The sequence below is a fragment of the Vanacampus margaritifer genome, chromosome 10 (assembly GCF_051991255.1).
Source record: "Vanacampus margaritifer isolate UIUO_Vmar chromosome 10, RoL_Vmar_1.0, whole genome shotgun sequence".
Taxonomy (NCBI): Eukaryota; Metazoa; Chordata; class Actinopteri; order Syngnathiformes; family Syngnathidae; genus Vanacampus; species Vanacampus margaritifer.
Window position 1 is genome coordinate 7,498,684 of NC_135441.1, and position 17,522 is coordinate 7,516,205.

The following is a 17,522-nucleotide window of genomic DNA, read 5'->3' on the forward strand; positions in this document are numbered from 1 at the left end:
AACAGAACATATATGATGAATGAAAAAGCATTCATTATAAAATAAAAATCATCCAAAAACAAAAAAAAAACATATATAATAAACGAAAAAAATCCATCTAATTAACTCTTTGACTGCCAGATGTTTTCAGAAAAGGGATGCCGTCAGTGCCAGCCAATTTAAGCATTTTGACTGATCTCCACAGAAAATTTTGTGTTTGGACTATGGAAACACCCATACTACCAAATGAAAGATTGAACTCTCATCTTTCATCAGAAAAAAAAGTTTGTCTCTACCTTATTCCGTTTTTCAGTAATCAACAATTGAAAATGGTTAGTTTCACCCAAATGCTCTGTTTTGAAACAAAAAACGGAGAAATCAAGCTTTTTGTGAAACGATATTATTTCATGCACTCTAGTTAGTTTGACACCTTTTTTTTTCCATGAATGATGCCACAAACACCTAAACAGTGCTTTACTTCTGTAAAACACTACCACCAACAATGAAAAAGTGTTTTTTGATAGCAAATTACGTTTATTTACATTCAACAGTGTAACAATTTGACAAAACAATTTGGCAAACTATTTACAAATGTGTGCAACCGTGGTACTATTTACAATTGTGTGGATGTTTCAAATACAGTTTTTCTTTTTGTGACACTCCCCTGCGTGCAAGTGGACGCAGCAGGATTTGCACAACAGATTAGTTTTACTGCGATGGCCCCTTAGCGTGCAGACGCTACACTTTCTTGCTGGCTTTTTTTTTCCGGGGAATAGCAAGTATATACTGCAGTGTGTTTGACCATGTTGCCATCAAGTCTACTCTCAGGATCATGATACGGTGACATTACGGTGGTGTTACGTCTGGCTTCCTCATTGTCCTTCAGTTCCTATACCGGGTGGTTGATCCATCTTATCCGCTCCATTCATGGTGGCATCGTAGTCCATAACCAGTGTCTTCTCCGTGATCAGACTGTACCCACTCCTCCGATGAATATGCATTGGACTCGGGGCACTCTTTGTCGTCCGATTGAACGTGCGCCTGAGCAGAAGTGCTCGGTTGTGCTCCGCGTTTTCCGGCGTTAGCATCGCTAACCGGTGAGGCTTTATGACGTGATCATAGCCGCCGCGTCAACGCTTCCAACTTCGGAGTCACCATCATCATCATCGTCGTCATCAATGTGCTCTTTAGCATTGGTCGATGCTTTTCGTCTTTGAAAAAAATGCTCAAGCGTGAGCTCCTTGCAACCGGTCGCCATTATGGCTTCCTCAGCCATTGTCCCCTCAACACACTAGCTCCGCCTCACGTCTTCTACTGACGCCTACCCAATCTTGTCCAAAGAGAGTCATCGCTGCCATCTAGGGGCCAAAAATAAGCATTATACTAACTAGATCTGCTTGATACTTTCAGCACAGCTGGCCAAGGCTTTCCTCCACCCGTTTCAAAAAAAAAAACTTGGTGAACGTTTTTTAACGTCTTTGGCGCTCCTCCGTAGGATTTTACTAAACGTTATTTAATGTTTTTGGCAGTCAAAGAGGTTTTTTTTTACGCGGATTTCCATTATCACGGGTAGTTTTTGGAATTTAACACCCGCAAGAAACAAGGGAACACTGTATTCTAAAGCTGATAACTAAAAAATGGAAAAAGATAGAAATACACTTATTTTTTCTGATGAAAGAAAAGAGTCTAATCTTTCTTTTGGTATGTTTTCTTTTGGTCCATGTTTACATTGCAATAGAGCACAATTTCCTGATGAATAATGATGATGTCTTTAGATGATGCTTCGTGCAAATTAGTCACATTTTTCTTTGAATTTTTCCACCTCTGTGCAGGGCTCTCCGTGCTCCAGAAGGTTTTGGACACAGCAGCAGAGAGGAACTGGCTGGTGACTTCGGTCAATGTGGAGACTATGACGGAGGCATCGTTCTTGAAAGTGTTCCAAGATTTGGACAAGAGAAAGGAGGGGCAGATTATCATCGATTGTGAGACAGAGAGGCTCACTGGCATTCTTAAAAAGGTAAAGAGAGCTTCTCTCCAATACAATCACAATCCATTGTGCTTTAATGATCTTAAATCCTGAAAGAAAAATAAAGTCCATCTGTTTGGTTGTTTTCCCCTTTGGGCATATGAGATTTATTTTGAGCAATTAGCTTCCTCAAAGGAGTTAGGAAGAAGTGGTTTTGCATACTCGGCTTTGCATGGTTTAACAAGATGAAGGGAACCGACGATGCAGAACGGAAAAGGATGTGCAGGTAGTGACAGCATTTGTTGGTCTGCTACTATGCGCACTCTCCAAGCATCAAGGACAAAAACGTTGAATAACACAGGTTATGCATTTAAATCCAAAAATTCTTCGATGACAGGATGAGCACTCACAGCAGCTATGCCCAAACAAAAATGATCCAGGAATCGTAATTGACAGTTCAATAGAAAGACTTTTGCAGCAGTCTCTTGGTAGAAAGTTCACTGTAACTGTTTACTTAAAAAAAATCAACTAAATAAATAATACATAATAATAATAATAATACAAAATCATCATAATAATAATACAAAATCATAATAATAATAATACAAAATCATAATCATAACCATAATAATCATAATATAATAATACATTTGTTTACAATTGGTAACACCCCTTATGATTCTGGACTATATCGGGTTGTTTTCGTGCAACAGCAGAAACTTTTTTTTTTATGACATGTCTAATTGTATTTCTTAAATATGTCTCACCACATATTTTTAAACACGTTATTCAATTGGGCTCTATTTTCATGACCGGCATAAATCCTGCGCAGGCTGTGGCGTTGCTGCGCCGAGGTGGGTAAGACCCGATGCTGGTAACAGACGACAAGCACAGGCTGGCGGATCTGCGAATAATTTGTGCCACGGTGCAGTTGCTCTATGAAAAAAGTGAGTCCGCCCTTGTTTTAAAGGTCTCCATACAACAATCCAACGAGCAAAATCAGGTCTCTATACAACAATCCTACGGAGAAAACTCATTTCAGCTGCTTGTATCCGTGGTCTTGTTCTTTCATTCACGACCCACAGCTCGTGACCATAGGTGAGGGTAGGAACGTAGACTGACTGGCAAATCAACAGCTTCGCCTTTTGGCTCATCTTTTTCTTCACCACAACAGACCAATAGAGTCCGCATCACTGCAGACGGTGCACCGATCCGCCTTTTGATCTCCCGCTCCAACCTACCCTCACTCGTGAACAAGACCCCAAGATCCTTGAACTCCTCCACTTAGAGCAGGATCTCATCCCCGACCCGAAGATGGGACTCCACCCTTTTCTGACTGAGGACCATGGTTCCTCGGACCTTGGATTTGGAGGTGCTGATTTTCATCCCAACTGCTTCACACTTGGTTGCAAACCGCTCCAGTGAGAGTTGGAGATCGCACCTTGATGAAGCCAACAGCACCACATCTTTTGCAAAAAGCAGAGATGCAATGCTGAGGCCACCAAACCGGACCCCCTCAACGCCTCGACTGCGCCTAGAAAGTAATTAATGGGTCAGTCAATAAATTAACTCCTTCACACCCAGCCATTTTCACTGAAGCAACCCCCTTTGCTCCCGGCTGTTTTACTGGATTTTGACTGCAAGGTCCAGAGAATATTCTGTTCTATTGCTATAAAAACATGGAACCTACCAAACAAAAGATTAGAGTTTCTTCTTTCATCAGGGAAAAATTTATATTTGTATCTGTTTTCGTTTTGCAGCAATTAGCATTCGAATATAGCTTAGTTTCAGCATTATTCACAAACCTGTTGAAAATACTGGCAAAAAAAGTTTGTTGCAACATGGCCCTGGTTGATCTCTTATACTCTGCTGCCGCCTGCTGGCCATTTTTTGTAATAACTACCATTGCTTTAAGCCACCTCTTCATGTCAGAAGCTGTATCATAGCCTTCTGTATGCTCTACCATAAAAAACATAAGAAACGTATAGATACGTTTTTGGGAGTGAAGGACAAAGATATATAAAAAAAATATTTAAATGTTTTTGGGTTTGAATGAGTTAATTAAAATCAACTATATTTAAAATCAATACTCAAAACGCTAACTATAATGGAAATTTAAAAATAATGTATCACTGACACACGCACACACACACACACACACACATATTACGTTTAGTTTGTAGAGTGTTTCATGTGATGCAAAAAGACACTTGTACTGTTTGGACAATTTGAACAGTAAACATGTTTTTGTTGTGACAAGCCATGAATCATACCTTAACATCCGCATCCTCACAAACACACATACATACAGTAGAGACTACTTTAGTTGGCCACGAATGTTATTGATGGCCACCTGGTCAACAGTTAAGGTTATTGCATCATTTCTCGCTGCTTTACAAGAGCCCGGACTGAGAAGTTTTGCACTCAGACAGCCGCCATCAATCACCCACATCTGCTCGCCGCCTCCATGGTGCCCCGCTTGTGCACCCACAGACTATCTGACACCTGTGTGCAGCGGTGTGCACACGTACACACAAACACACACCCGTCTGCCTCTTCCGCCCTTTAAACTCCTGTGTTCATCTCATTCATCTCTTACAGTACACAGATTCTCTTACGATAATGTCACTGGCAGTATCCCAAGGGTGACTTTTCAGAGCGGCTAAATGTTAACGTAGTCTCCTTGGAGAACATCCGTGGTGACAGAAGTGTTACTAGAAAAATATTGCACAGCTCATTTCCATGCATAGACGTGAGAAGTGACCCTTTCAAATTTTGAATGCCACAAATTTGCATGTGTAATTAATCGGCTCTCACATCCCAAACATTTGCATTTGGTAGCCGACTGTCGCGGGTGCGTCTGTGTAGTAGTGTCAGTGTGTGTGTGCGGGTGTCTTCCTTTTCCTTACCACGGGCTTGACCGCAGGGCCCGCCTTGTGCTGGGGTCATCATTAATAACAAATGCCACCTTCTGCTGTAACCTGCAGCACTATTACACTCACACTCGTGCGCACACACACACAAAACGTAAAACAAATGCTCACCCCCTGAGGGGAAAATGCTGAGAGAGCAACAATGTGTGATGCTCTGCACACTGGTTGAACACAGACACATGAATGAGCTGCTTATCTACTGTAAGACATGTTAATTGGATGTTGCATGACTTTTGACTCGTGCTGCCCGCTCAGGCTTAATTCATGTGACTCCTCAGAATGCTGTGTTGACACAGTTGACACTTTGTGGTTGAATATGAAAACACTGTCTTTATTTAGGAAAGAGAGTTGCCTTGAGCGCCGCAGTGAGGAGCAGGGGAGAGGGCAGCCTATTTAAATGTCAGTCAAAGTGGGGCCAAAAATACACGTATGAATAAATTGATGTTGGCACGATACTCAACACCGCTCGACGTGTTACTCCATCTGGCCTGACCCTTCGGGGTGGGCTGAACGGTCAGCAGGAAAGGCAAGAGGGTCATCATTCTGTGTGTTGCCATTACGATGGGGAACAAATGCAGTGATGTGCTTTGTTGTTGTTTTTTTAGATCATGATTATGTTTCACTGATTTTGCTCTGAATAATTTACACATCAGAGATCAAACGATGGCTCTCTGTGAGACAATAGTAAAAGAAATAGGAGGAGGGGATGTTTTGTTGTAACACTCCACAATTATTACACACATTTCATGTGGCTTGTATTTTTATTTTGTAAATTAGCCCTACTGTTTCATAACAGCCCACAGGTGCGCGTTTGGAAATAAATGATTGTTGTTGTTTTATTTCACACTTTCTGGGGGGGAAATACAGCCCTGAAACCCAACTACATGCAATTAAAAAGTCAATATATCCATAAGATGTCCCCTTTTGTTTAAAACAAACAAACAATCATAGTTGTAAAATAATGGTTAAAAAATACATATATATATATATATATATATAGTACATACAGTGTTCATTATTAAAATCATTTTTATCCTCCGATGTAATATAATACATTGTCAAAGTCAATTCAAAGAGATCACATTAATTTTCTCAGATCCTATTCATACAAAAGTTATCCTGGAGAATAAAACAAAAATCTCTAAATATGTCCAAAGTTGAAGGTTGACCTATTTTTCATTTTGTGCCATTGCTCTAATTTGTATGGACCTACGTACTTTCATGACTGTCAAGAACACTTGTCTAGGTATATACTACTTTGACAGTGTCTCTGTCTCTCACTTCTTCTCTCTCTCTCTCTCTCTCTCTCTCTCTCTCTCTGTCTCTCTCTCTCTCACGCACACACATGCACACATTGTTCTGTCTACGTCATTTTATCCTTTATTCTTCTTTTTCTCTTCTCCAGATTGTTGAGCAAGGCAAGAATGCAAAAAGTTACCACTACATACTGGCAAACCTGGTAAGCATTGATCTTCTTCTGCTTTCCACAATGAATGTTCTGGAGAAGGAATGTCAAACGTACAACTCGTGGGCTAGAACCAACCCGTCCATGGTGTTCAACACATTCACATTCAATAAAATTAAATGTTGCTGCTAATTTAGTGCATTGGAGGGTGAACTGGCAATCACTTGACACTTAAATGACATTGTGAAATAAGGGTGCTCACTGCTTAGTACAAACCAATGTAAAAAAAAATGTTTTTAATCAGTAAAATTGGTTGTGATGTATAAGATGTGAGTTCATCTAATCAAACCAAATCAAATCAATTCATTCCACTTTAAATTATGTCGTGATACATATCGAATTGTCTTTTATTGGAGAGATAGATCTTTAAAGGAATTGCTACATTAACAGCACAATGTACTGCACATTCTACTGACAAGATCATTCATATTGTAAAATGACAACAAGAAACTCATTGCATCATACCCTCTTGAAATAAGTTGTAACATACTGAATTAAATTGAAATCACACTGAATCTAACCAAATCAAATTGTCCCACGGTCCTTGAATCACATCACACGCCATGCACCGAAATACGTATCAAATCATCTTTTATTGGAGAGATTACAGTAGAAATGTAAGACATTGAATGACAACTTGCATGTATTTTTATTTATGTATTTACAAAGCAACCATCTTTTTTTCCTGAATAATCACCGCTTCAGTTTTTCATACATTCATTTTTACATGGTTAAAAGTTTCAAAAAGTTTTTTCATGATAAGGATCCTTCAAATTAAATTACTTTTGAGCTCCTCTGCATCCTCAACCTGCTTTCTTGAGCTTGGGTCCACAACCTCCGGCTAAAACCGTGACATTTGCAATTGTAAAAGTTTTATGAAATTTCAAATTGATTTTATGATATACAACAACATTTTCAATAAGCTAATAATAATCAATAAATATGAATAATTTCCTAATGTATGTGTCATTATTTGCACCAAAACAATAGGGAAGAGATTATTAAGACACGGATATACTGTTCCGGCCCACTTGAGATCAAATTTATTAGGATGAATGTGGCCGCCAATCTTACAGTAAATTAGTTTAACACCCCAGTTAGAGTCAACTTTCCACCAAGTCCACCAGTTTGGAATATTAAACCTTAATGGGCATGATAATTAAATACTGGCACACTATCAGACTACAGTGTGTCTTTAAGTTGTCCAAAAATGACAATACAGATATACTGTACAATATAGATCCTTTTGATACCCTTCACAGCATCTGACACTAGAAACAAAACCTTAGCTGAATTAAACTATTAAAAGGGAGTGGAGCTCTGCCTTTAAATGTCTTTCAAATTGTCACTCGTATGAGTCAACTAGACGTTCCAAACGATTTAGCGAGACACAGTGAGCAGATCCATAGTGACAAAGGTCAGACAGTCAATGTGGTGTAAGATTAGAGCCATTAACTCAATTTGACTACGGCCATTTTCAACATGCAAATTCTCTGCAGACCACCCTCTAGCATTCTTCACATTGCCGCCGAAGAAGACAATAATTGACATTGTCGTAATAACAGCATTAATATGCTGCAGCTTCAACACTTTCTCACCACTGTGGTTATTAGAGTGACTCAATCTTGCTTGTCTGCCCCGAATGCATGAGCTCATTTCAAATGATAACGCTTGGGCTTTTTTTTTAGTTGAGGGGACAACAGTCCTTTTCAAACATGGAACTTTTGTTTCCATATCCTCGCATTGACAATAAACAGATGGTCCAGTCTCTTGGGCATTGGAGTCTGGAGATTGTGAACTGTGTGTTTTACCTCCATTCGTGTTATGTGTTAAATATGTGTAGAGCATGTAAACTACAGTATGTGACAAAGGTGAAAATTAGAGCAGCTGAAATATCTCCCTGATGTCAAAGAGTAGTACGTTTTTAGGACGGATTTGGTTTATTAGTAACTTCATCACTGTAAGGTTTTATTTTAACAACAACCAAAGTGGTAGGCTCCGCAGCAGGAAAACAACAGTAGTCTTATTGAGGTCTGGTCTCATGTGCTTTAAAAAACATTTTAAAAAATAAATACAATTTGTCTCACAGGTTTGCACAAATCGAGACAGATTCGCTATAATATTTAACAAGTGAGATAAAATGTTAGCTATTGAGCAAGATGCAGCAGTTAACATAAACAAAATAGCCTGGTTTCCTTTTCTGGTCACGTTTGTGCAGCCACTTGTTACCCAGAAAGCCTCAGACTCAATAGCTGTCCCACAATCAGCCTGGCATACACTGAGGAAAATACTAAAATCCATCACTATACGAATTGCAGAAAATTATACATACATTCTTGAAGATTCAGATTCCTTAAGTGATCCCTAAAAAGGCAATTTTTATATATATAATGTAAACGACTTCAAAGTGCAATTTAAGGCACATCCCCTTACTTTTAACATGGAGAGTGAATTACAAAGTGGCCTTGGTTATATTGAAAAAGAAGCAAAGAAAGCAAGCCATGGAACAGCTGTCAAACTCATTTACTGTTACCAGCCAGGCACACGATGCTAATGCTAACAGCTAGCTGCTAGCCACTAACGTCGGAAATTTGTGCCGTACCATACAATGACGATGTAATTAACTAGCGGTTTCTTAGCATCTTATATTAGCGATTGAATGTGTGTTTGAGATAGCTTTGTGTTGATGTTGACATTTCACCCATAGTTGTCAAAAGTCGGACTTACGTGATTTTCAACTTTCTCTGCTGGTATAGTGAATGTGGACTGATCATTTGCTTTCATGTGAATGTGCCATTTGTTTTTTTCACCAACCAATCCGTGGCTCGTGTGAGATCCGAACCGTACGGATCAAAACTCGCAGTCACATAATAATAAAAGGCATTACAACAGAACTCTAAGATTTGCATAAGTAGGCAGGAGGAAATGGGGATGCTGGACACATTAAATCAGTCCTCTCTCTCTCTGTTTTAAATACTTAAATGTCATCAACTCACACTTTTGACTTGTGTTCAATGACCATTTTTTCTATTCAACGATTATGTATTTATTAAAGATCACTGCTGCTTTTAATATGAACTACAAATGTAGCCTTGTGCCTAATGCAGGCTTGCCACTTGTTCTTCAGCTGACTATGTTTCCCAAATATTGTCTGTTAAAGTGCAGGAAAAAGAACAGCTGGCAGCATGCTCCTACTTTAGGGAGCAGGTGGTGACATTTACTTCTACTGAAGCATGAACTGGCTTTCATGTTGCAGTTGTTGCCATGCCAACCTTCACTAGACCCAAAAGTTCATGAAAACAGTAGCACATAAAGCTGCTCAGTCAGCCAGGTCTACCGGCTTTAAGATAATGATGAATCATTTATTTACTGTCGGGACTGGGAAGTAGTTCCATTCGGCATGTGGCATCTGACAGAAAGAGAGAGCCAAGGAAGGCTTTACATGAGATTCAAACAAAAATATCAGAGCATGGAGGGAAGATGGAAAGATTTTCCATCTGACAATCCAGAGAAGAACCTTCTCCTCTCTTCAGTCAAAACTCTTCTCTCTTGGACTTCCCACTCAATCACAAGTGTCTGCCTCTTCCTGACAGGCACGCTGCCTTGTCTTTGTCCCTTGTACGAGTACTAAAATAGCCCTCTTCACATAAAGGGAGGAAGTACACGTTGCGTGTATCATTAGAGTCAAGCCCATTATGTTCTGACTGAATACACTGCTTGCTTTATGTGCACGGTGGCCTGTAAGGTTTGGCTCTTCTTTAAAAGTTACTAAATCTATCAGCTCCACTTGTTTTTCCTTCTTTTTTTTCCCCTCACTACTTTTGTCCCTGAGGAGAAAAGTGAGTCTCTTACATGAGCTTCCATTTCAAGTGCAAAAGAGGTGTATGTCATTTTCAGGATGCTATTCATAATTAAAGATCGCTATGACGCAATAAGGCATTGCAATATTCATCTCCATCGTCCGTAGTTTACTGTTTTAGCTTTATCAGACAAACAACTAGCTTACTTACACTGCATTACATCTTTATTTCTCTCTTTTTTTTTTAAAATTGATTTTAGTGTGTTTTGAGTGTATTTTGAGTTGACACAAGCATAGTGCCTAGTCTGTGTGTGTATAACCTACAGGATGGCTGTTTAGCAAAACAAGATGAATAAGACAATGCTGGAGAAGACCCGAGATGTTTGCATAGTGTTGACACCTAAAACCTGAAACATACATAAAACGCACATAAAATACTGCTGTTGACCCCTTGAATTGAACATCTGACAATCTTTCGGTGAGAGGAAGATTTAATACGGATTTCTGAATTTACAGAGTTTGTTTCTTCAGTTTCTTATTAACTTCAATGAATGTACAGTATATTACCAGAAGAATACAATGAACATGACAAAATATACCTGATTCCATAACACTTTATGTCCTCTTTGGTCTGCTTAAGCTTAATTGTATTGTGTTGTATTATAGTAATTTTTGTTACTATCAAGAAAACTGTAAAAACAGGCTGGATATCAGAGTCCATTCTCTGAAACAATTATCCTCACTAGGGTTGCAGGAATTATTAGAATTAGAGGGCAAGTTCCCATGAGCTGAGATTTTGTGGTGGGATAGTGCGGTGCCTTACTCAAAGGCCCTCGACTAGTCTTGAATAGCATCTCTCTCTCCAACTATTTATTATCCTTACAGATGAGTTACTACAACCCAATTAACTCATTCAAGAACAATTGATCGTTAAGGCTTCTGTAGGCTGCTTCTTGATTAATTATATTTCAGCCAGGCAATTGCTCTAAACACTGAGCTAACCTGACTTGTTTTGAATCATGGTTAATGGTGTATTTATTTTGAAAAGTGCCATCTGATGCTGAACGATAACATTGGTATATATGTATATCGCTTAGCATAATGGCCATGTATATATTTGCAATGTACAGTCTGAGGTGGGATTCAAACCTGTGACCTACTAGTTACTGGACAATGCACTTTAACAACTGCGCCACTAAGCAGTATCAGGCAGGCGGTACTGATGACAAGTTGTAAAAATTGAAGTGGGCGTGGCAAGTGGGACTTAGAAAAATTTAAATGTCTGTCCCATTGAAAATAAATTTGAAAAGTTGATATTTAACGTTAAATTGTGCCAATACTGTAAGTAATGTGAAATCAGACGACATATACCCCAAGAGGCGTGAATTTTTTAAGCAAGTAGAAATTTGAACAGTGTAAATCGGAAATGTTATGTGGGAGTTGTTACACGGCAAAAAAGTGTGGAAAATAAAAAATTACAATAAGCATTCCCACAATAACTAATTTTCTACTCAAGTTTAACATAGCGGCTGAAGGGAATTACGTCAAATGCCCATCCCAAACGTTAACCAAACATTTGGCACACCTGCAGATTGCATGCAAACCACAAACAAATTACTCAACATACTGTACATGACATACTGTACCTCTACGGTACACACATAATTAATCACACCTGACAGAGCTGAATTATTAGTTTTGTGGTGTCAGAACTGTTAGTACAGCGCTTGCATTATTAGATTGTGCAGCTGCATCAAATATTGTTCCCAGTGAGCGTACCGCGTCTCTTGCCTGTGGCTCACTCTCTCTGCTTGTCTGCCTCCCCTCACAGGGTTTCCTGGACATTGACCTGACAGACCTGCGGAAGGGTGGAGCGAACATTACCGGCTTCCAGCTGGTCAACAACTCAGACCCGAGCATTAGTAGAGTCGTCCAGCAATGGATGGAATTTGACAACAAGGACTCCAAAATGCCCAAGAGTGGACTCAAAGTAACTACAATGTTTACCTTTGCTCACCATCAGTAATTCAGTGCGGATGTAATATACTCCATTGATACTAATGAGTGTCCTCAGGCTTAAACTCTGCAAGATTTTATCAGTATAGTTGTTAGCTTTTGGCTGTCAACGAGAGGTCATGAAACTATACATTTGGATTCAAGTAAACTTTTGCATGATCCTATCTCATTTGGATAATTAAAATGCTGCTGTTTTGCAATAAAATTTCCGATAACAGATTTAACCATCAAAAGTAATGGATCAGTGTGAAGCAATTAACTCTGAATGCGAATGGAAGAATGGAACTGATAGGGGTTATCTAGTTAGGTGCGTAATTCTACAAAGATATTTGAAATTCTGAACACTGTTCACTCTTACATCACAGCCTGTAAAATGATCTGCCTTTTTTCTTCTTCTCTGTGTTTCCAGTATACTGGAGCTTTGACATATGATGGCGTAAAAGTCATGTCAACAGCGTTCCAGAATTTAAGGAGACAAAGGATAGACATCTCGCGCAGGGGCAATGCCGGGGAATGTCTGGCTAACCCACCAGCTCCATGGGGTCAAGGCATCGACATCCAAAGAGCCTTGCAGCAGGTCTGCGTACACGCAGGGAAGCCTTGCATTCAAACACACACACCTCGAGAATCATGCAGCCATTCCTGAGTGGCACATGGGCTAACAGCTCCTGAGTTGAGGCTGGCTGAGCAAATTAGGGCTTGTTCTGTTATGGAAAGTTCACTTGAGGTCGCAGGAAAGTCCCCAGTATCAAAAGTGACATCAAGGCTGGTAAACAATGTCTGCAGGCAACAACACTCAGCTGTGATCATCATGAAATATGACATCAGCAATTGAGTTTAGAAATGAAATATTTGGCAATAAAAAAATAAACAGTGGACTTGCAGTGAGACTTCTCGAAGCCGTACACAAACAAACAAACATGCAAAAACATACACATGAGCATGCACTCTTTCAAGAAGCAGAGACAATTCCTGAAATAAACAGCACATAACTAAAAATGTAATTTAAAATGAATTCCTTAATTTTCGCTGGAACTCATAATAGACTTGACGCCATGTAGAACATATAATGAAATAGCATGCATGTACGCAGACAGCCCGAGGGTCTGTCTGCGGAACGGCTGTGCAGAGGCCCACTCCGTGTCAATCTAGCCATCTGCCTTCGGATAGACTGTGGAATGAAGCTGTGTTCGCTCAATTAACTCCATCATGCCGCCAAGACAAACACTGCACTGTACATGGACACACACCCCGTCTGTCATTCACCTCCGTAGGGAGGCAGACACCGCGGTCTCGGACGCATGCCACACAGACACTTGTGAACAAATACATTATTGTGAGACGGAGAAAATGGCTTTTATCTATTTTCTGTTGCCACATATTTCAAAGAGTTTCTTACTGTATGCCAATTACTGACTCAGCATCTCCAACTCAGGTCCGTATAGATGGATTGACTGGTCACATTCAATTCAATGAAAAAGGTCGCAGAACCAACTACACTGTTAGCGTAATGGAACTGGCTCCATCAGGACCCAAAAAGGTGAGAATTATGTGTTCGGCTTTAGTGCACTTGTTTGTTTTGGGACACTGTTTTCGATATACTCTAAGAAAGAAATTCACTTTACTTTCCATAGGTCGGCTACTGGAATGAAGATGAGAAGTACGTGACCACTGCAACCTTAATGAGAGGCAGCAATGAGACCTATGGACTTCAGAACCGAACTTACATTGTCACAACTATCCTGGTGAGTCTGTGCCAAATGTTTGTTTGTTTGTTCGTTTGTTTATAAACCAGCAACACTGCAATTAAAATAAAAATATTTCAAATAAAAAGTTATATGTTCAAAGGGGAGTAGGAAGAAGTAAAAAACGTATCAAGTCCTACCCCCTTACGAAAGAAAAAACAAACAAACAAACACAAACTTAAACTTACTTTTACACACAAACAGCTGCAATTATACGTGCATAGATATGCCAACAGTACTGTACATTTAGTTGATAAGCAAAACATTTTTACAGATATATAAATCAGCACAAAGGCTTACACATACATTATTAATTGCACTCTATTTATTATTTGTACTGACTTATACCTGATTTACATATTGTTGTTATACTTTGTTTTTAAACATCCTTTTAAACACAACCAGTGAATCACACCTTTTCAGGTTAATTCCAAAACTATTCCACAAATGTACACCTATAATTTGTAATACACCTTTGCTTACTATTTGTTCTTGTTTAGATTTTTTTTTATAGACACTTATACTCCTCAAATCATAATCACTGTCTCTGATTTCAAACAGCTTCTGAATATTGTGGCAAAGTAGGTTGTTGTGTACCTTGAGCAGTTTTAAACTCAACTAGATCATAAAATGTAATTGTGTTTAATTTGATAAATAGAAAATTTGTTGGTTCTGTATATTTTGATCGGTTGGATTCATAGCATTCATTGCACGTTTGGAAATATGGTCTGTAGTCCGTGCACTACACAGCACGAGTGTTTGGAGATGCAAAGTGCCCTCCGCTCCCATTAATTTCCGAACGCACCAGTGTGTTGGAGCAAGACTTCTGCTTGTGTTATGTTCACAACTAGGCTCAGTAGTAATCAACTCGTTAGCCAACAGTTAGCTAACGTCAACGTTAGCTAGCTAGCAGCCACCACCGGAAAAAAACCCAAAAAAGCCAAACCACGTGCCAAAGAAATGTTTATAACTTGCCAACTTGAGAATTATCCATGGTACACAAATGGTGAAGGAGTCTTTTGACTGCCCCGTCAAGCTACAACCCTCACATGCTATTAACGGTCTGTTGTCATCTCTTACTGTCCAATTAGAAACAAACTTCTTATGGTTTTGGAAACCAAACTTAATTACTAAAGAGTTTAGCGACATGTCGTCTAATGTGTCTCCTGTCTTCATCCATTCTCTGGCTGCCGAGGGCGTGGCACTCTTGGCGCCACCGAGAAGATGGTGTGCTACCACTTGCGTTATTTCTTGATCACAGTAGTACCCACCTGGTCTTGACCGGTCTTGATCAAAAATTCTGAGTCTGCCCAGTCCGAGGCCGAGGCAAGAAAAAAATGCCTTTGATTCCGAAACAAGACCGATACACTTAAAAAGTGGTCTTGAGACTATGAACTACCACACTAATCAGTACCAAAAAGATTTCTGCTACATCTAGAATGCAGCAATACATAGTAAAGTCAGTGATTGTAAAAACTGTCTAATGATGCTATTAACATGCCATCTCAAAGTTTGGATTACTATCCACTAGTTAAATGCAACTTGGTAGTTTCCATTGACCTTGTCTATGTAAGAGAAAAAGCTGCAGCTGTGTCTTTATAGTTGTTTTGATTTCCAAATAAAGCAGCAGTGTTATCTCTGACATCCTCTTGAAATTTAAGAGCATTGCTCAGAACACCTGGTTTATATTTACGCACACATCTACACACATATATAACAATGGCAACGTAATTTTATCTTGGCAGGCACAGGATGTTCTCAGGTTCTGCCTTGTGCGAAAAATTTGATATCAGAGAAAAAAAATGCTGTCTAAAGATGCCAGAATCCCATTTCCAGTTCTCAGTTTACTGACTCTGCGTCTGCTATATTTCAAGTATGGTGTTTCGTTTTTTTTATTTTTGTTTTTTTTTGCTTTTTATCTCTGGGCATCAGTGCATGTATTATCGCTGGACTTGGAATGGATCTAGCTGAGTTTAGATATTCTGCAAGACTTTCACGGTCGAGCAAGGAAGCTTCTGTGCAGCTAATCTCTGCTGTGAAGGTTGAAGGGTTGAACGATTCCAACAAAGAGCTTCCCTGAAGAGAAATTTGACAGAATGAAGTCATGATGTACGGAAGGTGTGGGGAGATCTGAGGCAGTGTGAATTAACTGGAAAAATAGAAGTGCATTCCAACGATGCTGTGTTGTTTCAGGCAGCAGTTGAATACATTTATTTAAACACATTTATTTAACACTTGGAGGGGAAACAATTTTATGTCAGAATTATACACAACATAACAATAGTTCAACGTATTTAGCTAAATTAAAGGGAATTTACATACAGATTGTTTGTTGGTGTCTAATGAAAAGTCAATAGAAAACCTCCTTTTAGCCTGCAGGTTGCAGTCACTCAAGTACAGAGCTAAAATAACTCTCTGACATATTCTTCATTGTCCCAGTTTCTGGGAAGACAAATTTGTTCTCTGCCTTAAAAGCAAAGAGAAGAGATTAGGTGTTAACATTTATTAGGCTGAGGGGGGTTGCAGCACAGAGCTTTTACACCTTTTAACTTTTTTCGCTGGCTGAACTGTTGCTTGAGGTAACGTGCCATTCCAACCAACATGCACGTGCAACTTTGTGCCTGACTACAATGGGGCCGGTTGCAGCCAGTGCAAACAGGCTGTGAGCAGGAGATCTGGAGGAGGGAAGCAGGCTGGCTTTAGTGCAACACTAGCGCTCAGCATCTTTATGAGTTTGCTTCCACTCCGAAATTGTACATTATTTGGTTCAAGAGTTGATTTTTAATAATAAACAGCAGCAGGCACGCATGGATTTGCTGGTTGGTTTGGGACAAAAGTTTACATGTGTTGCTAGATGCTTAAAAATAGTCGCATGAGGGTTTGGAAAAGTCACTAAATACTATTGCTAATTAGCTAATTTGGCCGCTACAGGGAGTCCTCGAGTTACGGCCGAGTTACGTTCCTACGCTGTCAATGTAACCCGATTTTCGTCTTAAGTCGTATTTCACCGTTAAAGTCTATATTTACTTAAAAATACTTTGTACAATAATTAAAGAAAAAAAACATATTTGTGCGACCTGGAAGAACCAGAACCAATATTTCGTGTTTCTGCACGGACATTCATTGCTGACGGACGGCAGAGCGGAGCTAATTAAAACTTAAACACGGATGTGTCCGTTGCTGGAGGTATCAACAACACAACTTTAAATAACTTTAAAATGGCGTGATTACGTTGGTATATAAGAAGGTGCTAAGGACAGGGCACAGGCGCCGTAAAGTCGAAACGACGTAGGATCGCGTACGACGTCACGTAACTCGAGGACTCCCTGTATCATAGCGATAGTTGATCTTTAATAATAAGTAGCAGCAGGTATGCATACATTGCTGGTTAGTTGGGGATTTTTTTTTTAGAAGTGTTGCTAGACACTAAAATAATAGACACTAAAATAATAGACACTTAAAGGAGAACTCAACAGAAAGTCACACTTTTGCTCACCCCTCACTAAGGTTTGAAATCGGCACTCAAAGGGGGTGTTGCCAGGAGGACCGTTGGGTTGCGAATGGGAAGAGGGTTGGGCGTGGTCTGGCTGTGATTGACAGCAGCAACTCACAAAGAAGC

General features: G+C 39.6%; 1 protein-coding gene across 6 annotated transcripts in view; it reads left to right on the top strand.

Moving 5' to 3' along the window:
• The window catches only part of gria1a (glutamate receptor, ionotropic, AMPA 1a), a 93,225-nt gene that overhangs the window by 38,019 nt on the left and 37,684 nt on the right, over positions 1 to 17,522 (top strand). For all 6 annotated transcript variants that reach the window (XR_013295481.1, XM_077577310.1, XM_077577312.1 and 3 more), the window contains exons 4-9: positions 1,812 to 1,996; positions 6,284 to 6,337; positions 11,974 to 12,132; positions 12,568 to 12,735; positions 13,594 to 13,698; positions 13,793 to 13,903. Coding sequence is in view for 5 of the 6 variants with exons in the window: in XM_077577310.1 (XP_077433436.1) it covers positions 1,812 to 1,996; positions 6,284 to 6,337; positions 11,974 to 12,132; positions 12,568 to 12,735; positions 13,594 to 13,698; positions 13,793 to 13,903 (782 nt within the window). In the remaining variant the exon portion in view is untranslated. The remainder of the gene's footprint in view (positions 1 to 1,811; positions 1,997 to 6,283; positions 6,338 to 11,973; positions 12,133 to 12,567; positions 12,736 to 13,593; positions 13,699 to 13,792; positions 13,904 to 17,522) is intronic.